General features: G+C 41.4%; 1 protein-coding gene across 4 annotated transcripts in view; it reads left to right on the forward strand.

Annotated features, from left to right (window-relative positions):
- The window catches only part of KIF23 (kinesin family member 23), a 29044-nt gene extending 18721 nt beyond the window's left edge, over positions 1-10323 (forward strand). For 2 of the 4 annotated variants that reach the window (XM_074966633.1, XM_074966634.1), the window contains 8 exons: positions 763-936; positions 1670-1849; positions 2249-2557; positions 5339-5569; positions 6696-6778; positions 7152-7233; positions 7355-7425; positions 9476-10323. In XM_074966633.1, coding sequence (XP_074822734.1) covers positions 763-936; positions 1670-1849; positions 2249-2557; positions 5339-5569; positions 6696-6778; positions 7152-7233; positions 7355-7425; positions 9476-9491 — 1146 coding nt within the window. In that variant the 3' untranslated portion in view covers positions 9492-10323. The remainder of the gene's footprint in view (positions 1-762; positions 937-1669; positions 1850-2248; positions 2558-5338; positions 5570-6695; positions 6779-7151; positions 7234-7354; positions 7426-9475) is intronic. The other 2 variants (XM_074966635.1, XM_074966636.1) reach the window with 1 other exon arrangement.
- Positions 10324-10528: the final 205 nt, after the last annotated feature.

The following is a 10528-nucleotide window of genomic DNA, read 5'->3' on the forward strand; positions in this document are numbered from 1 at the left end:
TGGGGATATTAATCAAAATGTCTTACTTGTTTTGGCTTTAGCATGAGTTAAAGTTAAGTTTCTTTCAAGAAAACCAGAAATCGCTAAACTACCATATATACTTGTTCATAAGCTGAATATTTTTGGTAAAAAAGTGACACATCAGAGAGCGGGGGTCGGCTTATAAATGGGTCTACACCAAAATTTGATGATTTTTAAACTCTGTGAAATCATTGAATTGAATATCTAATACATTGTCGTTTTGTTTACCCAGAGCATCTGCAGGCACGGAGCCCCTCAGTTCCCTGTGGCCACGGTCTGCAGCTCCCATTGGCTGGGAACGGCGAACTGCGGCCACAGGGAGCTGAGGGGCTCCATGCCTGAGAACGCTCCAGGTAAACAAAATGTCCCGACCCACCAGCGGCTTATCCTGACGGGCTGGGAGCCAAAGTTTGCCAACCCCTGAAATATTGGGTTGGCTTCTGAAAGGGTCATACAGTTTTTACTATTTTTACCTATCCATCTTGGGGGGTTGGCTTATAAACAAACTGGCTAATGAACGAGTATATATGGTATGTGCTACAAACTTCTGAAATTGTCTTTGAAATTTCAAGGGAACTTATGGAGTGTTTGTTTATGTCTGTACTAAAATCGCTGATTGTGGTCTAAAGCATGTTAAAATATGATTAGCTCCTTTGCTCTTTTGTGCACCTCTTCAAGAAAATGCTTTGTGAGCAATTAAATTGAAACGTAAAAGAAAAAATGCTGTGGTCTTTCCTCCAGATTGAGATTTTAGAGAAAACTACTACAATTTATGAAGAAGACAAACGTAATTTGCAGCAAGAGCTAGAAAGCAAGAGTCAGAAATTGCAGCGGCAGGCTTCTGATAAGCGTAGATTGGAAGCACGATTGCAAGGCATGGTGACAGAGACAACAATGAAGTGGGAGAAGGAATGTGTAAGTACACTAGCATATCTGTTAGAAATGCTTAATGGAGCAATGTTCGTTGTACCAAGCTAAGGCTGAAATTAATTTTTCTTTGTGTATCCAGTTTTGAGAGACAGACCAGACCATCCACTCTCATCTTGAAATTTGACAAGTGTGATCTTATGCTGAAGTAGAATTTTTCTAGAAGGGTATTGATGTGAACTTGGTAAATTCTGTTAAAAATTATTTTACAAAAATTTGCTTTTTTAAACAGTTTAGCATTGTTTCCTTCTGGTTCATAACTTTTTTGCCTCCTGAAATCAGATTTTCTTTGTCAGTTGTCGTTGCTGACCTAGCCACAAGGGTTCTGCTCTTCCCGTGGTATATTAGCAACAGCAAATTTTCTGCCAATTGCACGCGTGTGTGTGTGTGTGGGGAAATAGCTTTTGAGGACCCAACCTGCTATAGTGATCCATTACCTGAGCTAGAGACTTGCCACTACAGTATGAGCGATGTGTGCTACTAAATGAATGTAATCACTTTGTTCTTCAGTTAGGATATTGAAGATGCTAGATACCTTTCAAAGTTGGCCAGGCCTAGTGTACATAGGGACTACTTTGACAAGTCTACATCTTGGCTGGAAAGTCTTCATTCCATTTGAAATACACAGCTCTCCTCAGTTCAGTTGTCATCACAATAATGTATGCTTGTCTAATTTGGTCTTTGTTTACAACAATATCCTCCACCCTGTTCTCACCTGCAGGAGCGCCGTGTGGCGGCAAAACAGCTGGAGATGCAGAACAAGCTCTGGGTCAAAGATGAGAAACTGAAGCAACTGAAAGCTATTGTTACTGAACCAAAGAATGAAAAACCAGAGAGGCCTTCACGGGAGAAGGACCGGGAGAAGACTTTTCAGAGATCTGTGTCTCCCCCGCCAGCACCAGTATGTTATATGTGAATCTCTTTGTATGTCAGTGCAGAGACAAACAGGTTTTTATAAAGCTAAATGTAGCTGATTATTTTTCTCTCTAGTTGTTGGGAATGGGACACGAGAATGAGTATATGTTTTGGGCTCTACTAAATTCCTTAAGTGGTTTTTTTTTTTTTTCCCCCTCCCCCTCTAGTGTGTTCTCTGCATGCTCTTTTACCTTACACTTGACTAATTGAAAGAGTGCCCTGGCTTTTTAAAGCTGACCGTGAAACACCTAGTTATGTGAAGTACTTGCGTTGATTACTCTCTGCGTATACGCAAGTCAGCCATACAGGATGATTTCTGAGAAGTGTTATACTTTACCAGTTCAAAATTGTGTGTGTTCACTAACTTCTCTCCCATTTTCTTCAGTTTTCTAGTAACTATGTTACTCAAGTCCCTAACAGCCAACCTCTCATGAGCCAGCCACAGCTGCATAGACGCTCTAACTCTTGTAGCAGCATTTGTGTGGCATCCTGTATTTCGGAGTGGGAGCAGAAAATTCCTCCATACAACAAGCACACCATTGGCACACCTAAGGCAAGGAGTAGACAACAGGAACCAGAGCAAAATAGAAACTGTAATGTGTCAGACAGAAGGCGAGGGATGCACTGGACTGGAGTCATTGAGGTCCCCAGCCGTAGAGATGAGATAGAAATAGAAGAGGACCAATGCTGCAGGGTTAGTGCTACTCCTAGCAATGGTTACATGTAGCAGTGCTTGGTTGCCATGGCTCAGAAGATTACCATTCTCAAACAATTGCTAAGCTTAGTGTGTGCTGCCATATGTGAGCTCACCCCTGAAATGGAATTGGACCCAATTTTACAAATTTTCTCCATGTTTGACTGCTGCCTCCAAGTTATGTGTCATGGCACTTGCGAAACACAATCTAATTTGGTTTCTAAAGTCGGCATATAAAAGCCCTAAAAAGAATATGTCTGTCTGTCTCGTCAGCGTGTGTATAGTTCTCTCCAGGAACAACAATTTAATTTTTCTGACTATAAACCTCCTTGTGTCTCCATTTGTCTGTCTCTTAAACTTATTTGGCAGTCTGCAATTGCCAGAGTCATTTTTGGGCAGATTAAAGATCTCATGAGCTGTTTGTGGAAATTTAATTTATCAGCTGGAAAATGTTTGGACAAGCAGTCTCGCTTGTAATGAGCTGAGTCTGGGATTCATACAACCGTTAAAATGTTCTTACTAAATTTGAATATTTGTAATAAAACTGGTGGTTTTACTTGCAGTTTTCATTCAGTTTTAATTGGTCTAAGTGATTCTTCTGTGTACCAGTTCGTATCAAGGAGATGCTTGTCTTAACACTATACGCTTTATCATCACATTCTTGCTACAGGGGTTCAGGTAAAACTAATAGACAAATACAAATACCAGATTATTCTGAGAGACGTTCTAAACAGGAGCAAAATCTCTGTTACATTGTGAATCCATATCTTGGACTCCCTTAATGGTATTACAAACAAAGTTCCTGTAACAGACTTTTTGATGCAAGTCATGCTTTCATACTAATACCATTCAAATTAAACTTTACCTTAACCCCTGTTGGTAGCAAGTTAAGGAACATTGTCCACTGTCAAATACAGTGCACCCTTTTTTAAGGATCTAAACTCCTAAGGCAGCTTTTCAGAACTGTCTCAAAAAATTACCAATGGAAAAATGAATACTTCACTCACCCAGCCAAAAAAAAAGGTTACTGTAGGTAGCTTTAGGTGAGCCTTGAAAACGTCTATTTGCCCAAATCTTAATGTTGCGTTCTACATCCTGGCAGCATGTAGTTTTTGATATCATAGATGCTTGTAAACAGTGTTTGGGGCTTCTGAGAAGAGACCTATCAAGAGGGTGCACTGTAAGCCTTATACCTGTTGCTAAAATACAGTGTAATCAATGCTCAAGTCTTGGAAGTGCAGTGGATGGGGTTAGTATCCATGGATCTGAGTTAGGTGGTCTTGCCACATGTCACTAATGAAATGGATTTTCATTGGGTGTATATGTGAGACAGAAGTGTAAAATCTCCCCTTATTATTTACAGCTGTTAGTTCCCAGAGCCTGATAGAGGAACACTTACCCATATGCGTGGTCTTGCTAGTTTCATCTTACTTCTCTTAAAACTGAGCAATGTAAACTCTCGCATGATAGGCGGAAAAGGCTGAATTTGATGGGGACAGTGGACTGTGTGACTGAATGGAGATCTTGTGTACTTTGGATGGGTCAAAAAGAGGCCCTTTTTCCCTCTTCTTCCCTGCACCTCGTTGGAAGGATATTAAGTGACCTCTGCTGTAGAGTTTATTTGGCAGGGGGACAACACTGTATATAATTGTTCTTTGTGGCTGGGATTTTACTTCTAGACTCTGACCCTGAATCTAGCTGTCTGTAGAATAAGGGCTGGTACGGAGTCACCCAGTTATGCAGTTCAAAAGAAGGTAGTGGAAAGTACCATTATAACTTCATCCCTTGAGTCTGGTGTTCAGATTGGCCCCTCCATGGTTGGTCTTCAGCTCCACATCAAGAGCAGCATTTAAAATATGCACCTTGTTAAAGTCATGTCTTGGTCAAGAGTGATTTCAGTTTGACGAACATAAATCACGGCCTTGTGTCAGAGGTCCCTCAAATTCTTTCTTAAGAAGAGGATTACGTTGCCCCTCCTGAGACTTCAACCATCCTTCTGCTTAACTTTCAGAGAAGAGCCTCAGCATAAAGCTTATTTTCTTGCATAATAATACTACCTCTTGTAACATTTTCACCTGTGATCTCATAAGAGTGTCCATATTTAACAGACCTCCTGTTGCAGTTTAAAACAGACTTCTAGTTCTGCCCAGCAGAGGGTGGGTGGTGTGCGGGTAGAGCTATCCACACATCAATAACTTCTGATACATTCCAGCAACTGAGTGCCAAACCAGTCTCACTCTGGAAAGAGGGGCTAATGTCAAGCTTCTTCCTTCTCCACAGTATTTACCCAGAAATACACTTGAGGCCTCCCATCTTTGAGTGACTCCGCTGAAGTAACACCTCCTAAAACCTGTGCCATGAATCTGCTCCCTTGATTACCCGATAAACAGACCATTTGACCCAGGAATGTGTCCATGGAAACTATCTTATGTAACTGCTTTTTCAGGCCTGTTTAATGTGTTTAGAATTCATAGTTTGGCTGGACATTTGAGAGCTGCTGCAAAAAAGTTCAAATTCTTTTGTCTAAAGTTCTGGTTAGGGAATCCATCCAACTACGTAGAACTTAATTAAAACTGCAAAGAATGAGTTTGCCTAAGTGTAATTCTAATAGCATTGTTGTGTAAGTGTGTCAGTAATGGTTCCCTGCAAGATCAATTCTGATTAAAAGTTTAGAGATGAAATTTTGGTCTTCATCCAAATACATTTTAACCAGGCCTGAAAAGCTGCACTTTAACTACTGATTATGCTTATTTCTTCTGGTTCCTTTTCTGCTCTGATCAGACTGCACCTCCAGTTCGTCTCAGACACAGACGATCGCGCTCAGCGGGGGAGAGATGGGTAGATCATAAGCCACCTTCTAATGTGCCAACTGAAACAGTCATGCAACCACATGTCCCCCATGCCATCACAGTAGCAGCTGCAAACGAAAAGGCACTAGCTAAGTGTGACAAGTACATGCTGACTCACCAGGAACTAGCTTCTGATGGGGAGATTGAAACTAAACTGATTAAGGTAAAGCAAATACCTTTTGTGTTGTCAAATCGTACTTAACTGATCCGGAGTTTCTGATTTTAGCTTGCATAAGGATGTGTTTGACTTAAAGTGCTTTTGTTGATTGTGGTTTTGGAAGTTGCAGGTTGGGGTAGGAGACACTTCAGTTCCTAGAAAACATTTCAAGTAAGCTTACAGTACTTGAATGTGTTCTTCTGGCTATTTGCATGCCAAGTTTCATCTGCATCAGTTTTGATTTAAAAAAAAAAAAGATAGTTTGTCCCATTATGTAAGATGCCATCCATAATCAGTGGATGTTTCAAGCCTGTGACTGCCACTGGTTTTTTGAAGCCTATTTACGGAGGCTTGACCATCTTGTTGAAGTGATGTCGCTTCGTTCCTCTAGCAGCGTGAACCAGTTCCCATCTTGCTGCAACAACAAAGCAATATGAAATCTAACACTTTCAGAATGTAGCTTCCAAGTGTTAGTCTGGCAAACACTTAAAGCAAGTTGGGATGCAGCGTAGGCTTTGAGTTCCAGGGGGCTCTGCTAGTTTCACACAAGTTGTCAATTCCGCCAGATGGCCGCTTTCAGCACGTTTGTTTGGAAATGCCAATTGTTGTCACTTAAACCCCCTCCCAAAGAAACAGTGTTGATAAGTACTTCTTGTGGTGAACTTTAAACTGGATAAAACAGCTGCAGTTTTCCTTTAGCTCTGACTACTAGGGCATGGTCACTTTTTAAAATAAAATTCCTCCATGCTACCCCAAGCGCTTGTGACCCCACTTATCCCAGGGTTTATCCCATCTGCCAACACAGTTACAGTCCTGTCTAGACTGCCGAATGAAAGCATTGAAACTGGGCCTTACTCAGTTGTGTTTTTAATCTGCTATCTTAGGAATTTCTTGCACCATTTGGGGGGGGGGGCAGCTGACAACCTCTGGGTACATCATGTGCTGATGGTTCACTCTAGTGCATGCTCAAGTGTTTGTGCTCTCTGGGTTGATCGATGAGCTTCCTTGAAAGAAATGGTAGTTATTGCAAACACTGAGGTCACGTACTAGTTGGCCACAATTCAAGTTTCTGTGCAAACATAATATCCAAGTAATTATATTAATTTGTAAGTAACTTGTTTCTTTTCATCAGGGTGACGTTTACAGAACCAGAGGTGGTGGACAGGCAGTCCAGTTCACGGACATAGAGACTCTAAAACAAGAATCACCAACCGGGTCAGTCACATATAATTTTATAATTGCAATAATGTCAAGAACCTAGTATCCCCAGAATGTGCACACAGCTCTAATTCTATCAATGGTTTGGTGAGAAACTTCAGAAGAATGAAGTTGCTGAGATTTTGAACTTACCAGCTTTAAGGTAAGACTGGCTTAATATACGTAAAACTGAGGTAAGGTTTTCTTGTAAAGCCTGCAGCTACAGGTATCGCTGGCGTGCTCCTGGAGTTTTGGGGTACCAGAAGCTATTCATCATCTCCATATGAGTGAACCGTCTCTAGATAATGGCTTGTGCAGTAGCTCATTGGACAGTCTATTGAACTATACACAGCAGTCTTTCAGGACTAACTCTTCTCTCTGCCTCCCTTAGTCGAAAGCGAAGATCATCAACTTCAAGTCCTGCTCCACCAGAAGATGCTGCAGAATCTGAATGGACAGATGTAGAAACCAGAGTAAGTTACAAGTAGGCGGCCAGATTCTTACGTTGGTGTGAATCTGGAATAATGCCAGTAATTCTGTCGTCTTTTCGCTGGCTTTATGCAGCAGCTGTGACTAATGCATGTGTCTTTCCAGTGTTCAGTAGCTGTGGAGATGAGGGCAGGATCCAGTCTGGGACCTGGGTATCAGCATCATGCTCAGCCCAAGTAGGTGTCACACTAACTTATCATAACTGGAGCTTCTGGCTTTCTTGCTCTAAATGCTCCTTGGCTGGAAAAATGTTATTCCCCTCAAGTCTTACCAGCTTTAAGGTAAGGATTGACTCCTGAAATGTCAAACTTGGCGGCGTTGCCACTTTGCCTTTGTGGTTCCAGCCATTTACTCTTCTCCTTTGCTGGTGTGAATGGGTTCTCTTGCTGACTCAGATTATCAAGGAGCAGTGATATGTCACCGAAGGGACAACTGGAGACAGCTAAGTGCCATGGCAATTGGAATGACAAAGTGACCTAAAATTGAAGCCAAATTTAGCATGACAAGTGACTTTTTTGGGTGCCCAACTTGATAAGCCTGAAAGGAGCCTGATGTTCAGAGTTGGGCCAACTTTCTGAACATCAGTCCCCTGTAAGACATCTCAAGCTGGGCCCTCAAAATCACTGGTCACACGTGGCCTGAGGTGTGATAGTAACATCTGACATGGATACCGTATGTCTTCAGCGGCAGTTTGAGTGGACCCACAAACCTGTGCTGGAGCACTGGCTCCCCTAACAGGTCAGAGGTGGAGCAGTGTATCTGGGACAGAAGTGAAGAGAAATGATAATATTCTACCCTGATTTCCTTGGCCATTATACATCTAAGGTTGCAAAGGATTAAAGTAATCTCCGTGCCTGTCAATGTTAGTAACACGCTGTAGTGCAAATGAGCATATCTGCGATCTCTGCTTGATGACTGGAAGGAAGGATAGTTTAAGTACATTTTATTAGTTTACAAAAACTGTTTAAGGTACCTTGGAGAGGGGGATGGTGTTCAACAATCTGATGGCAAAGTTGATGTAGTTCAATTCCAACTACCACTTGCCAGATTGGGTACTTAAAGCTTCTAACAGAGAAGCACAGGCCTTAGCTGTGGCAGAGAAGCCCTGCTTCTGTTCAGAGTCTGGAGTACCACATACTGAATTCACAGATGACAGCCTGAGGCTTCTTGGGGAAGCTCAGTCTCACCCTGGAGAGTTTGTGAATCTAAAGCTCCCATCTTGCTATAACAAATAGAAAACTCACCTGATGTCGTGTAGAAGTCCCAGTTTCTAACACCAGAGTCCAAACAAATGCTAGAGTTTCAACATGAAACTTTGTAAGTGGCAAGACTGGGTCTGAAACACTTGCTGACAGAATACGTGCTTATTAGGCAGTCTGGTAGCCTAGCTGCTGGAGAACAGAGTTCACTTGCAGATTTGGCCTTTTGCAGATAGGTGCTGGCAGTGCTGTGGCAGTGATCCATTCAGCTCAGGGGAAGAAAGCTTGCAGTTTTACACGATGTTTACAGGCAGGAGAGAGGGCTTCAGAGGTAAAAGGGCTTTTCATGAAGCAAAAAGGGGGTTGCGGGGTGGGTAGAAACAGACGGTGACCCCATAACGACCAAACAAATTTCAAAAATTTCAGGTCGAAATAGAGAGGCTAAACAACTGTAAGAAGCTAATGCATTAGACTTCAGTCTATGGTGTACACTGCTCCAAGTGGGGAAAACTTGTCTGTACAAGTCCAATAGCAGTGGTGGAATACATTTGAAATCTGGCACTTTTGGGAACGTCTGGTCAAAAAACTTGTGATTTTTAGATCTGTTTACAAACTTGTAATCCTGCTATGGTATAAACTTTTTTTCAAAGCCCCCTTCCCTGTAATCTTGGGGCCTAATCAAAGTGAGTGGGAACTTTGTCACTGCCTTTTAGAGGAGCAGGATCAAGTCTTTGCTTTGCCTGTTGGGTCAGTCTTGCTGTTGTCCTGTGTGTGTAGGTTGAACTCTATGCAAAAGCAGATTGTGAACTTAACAGTTGTTGCTCCCTGATCTGATGTGTTGAATAAAATCCATAGCATAGTTGTATCACTGAACCAATTGATTCTTTTCATCACTATATACTCTTAGTCTGTTGTATGAATACAAGCTTTATGTAAATCTAAGTAACGTTCTTGACCACGATTATAGAAATTTGTGCTGTGAGAATCAAAACTTTGAGCTGAGAGTATTGTGTGCTTTTTATTTCAGGCGCAGAAAACCATGAGCTGGAATTCACTATTGTACTGGAATACTGTTCGCAAAATGGGGATTTTAATCAGTTCTTCAGAATTTGCTGCCAGTGAAGTCTTGGTAAATTTACTGCGATGCTAAACTGCAGACTTGCATTTTATAACAGCTTATGCTGGACAGCAGGCAGCTAAGGGAAACCTTTTTTTCACAATTCTGAGGAAATATATGTATCCAATGCATTTGTTTTTTGCCCGGCTGTGTATTATGGATAACTTTGAAGAGAGCCTTCTGTTCTGTGTGTGTGTGAACCTCTTGATATTCTATATCTCCTGTAGACTGAATCATGCAAGGCCTTTGCCTTGTGTTTTTGCAAGGTTTTCTTTTTGTAGTGTAAAACTTTTTCAAGTTTGGCCACAATCCTTTGTATGGTGGTTGTTTGTTCGTTTTTTAAATACACAATCGCTGCTATTTATTTAGCTGCAGTAATGCACTTTAGAAATATTTCTATGCCCATTCAGGTTTTTATTATACTTAGCAACAATTATTAATATGAACTACCCATCAGAACAATTATCCAATAAGAGATGGGACTTAATTGTTGGACTGACAGTGTTCTGTACATATACAAATCGTCTTCTGAAAGTCATTTCAGTCTTCGAGCCGGCATAATGACAAAAAGCAGAAATCCTGAGACAGTGCATAATGGTGAATTGGTGTCATACCTATTCAGTTCTGTGCAATGAGTAACTGTTATATGATGCTGATTACATCAGCAGATGTGGGGTGAAGGTAATATGCTCACTTGTTAGGTGACAATTGTATTAAGCATGGATCTGCAAATGTGTTAAAATAAATACTTTTATTCAATGGCTCTTACTCAGTGTAGACTTGTTAACTTGGGATAGTGTTTTACGTTTAGTGTATGTAATCTGGACTTCCTCTCAGTGGAGATGTGAGGCCAGAATTTCAATACCATCTTGCACTGTCTGGTCTTTAATAGCTCCCATGCCAAAAATATCCTGCAGTAATGGATCTTTGAAGTGGGAGTCTGGCACACTTTGAAACTTTGAC

The sequence above is a fragment of the Natator depressus genome, chromosome 10, assembly GCF_965152275.1.
Source record: "Natator depressus isolate rNatDep1 chromosome 10, rNatDep2.hap1, whole genome shotgun sequence".
Lineage (NCBI taxonomy): Eukaryota > Metazoa > Chordata > Testudines > Cheloniidae > Natator > Natator depressus.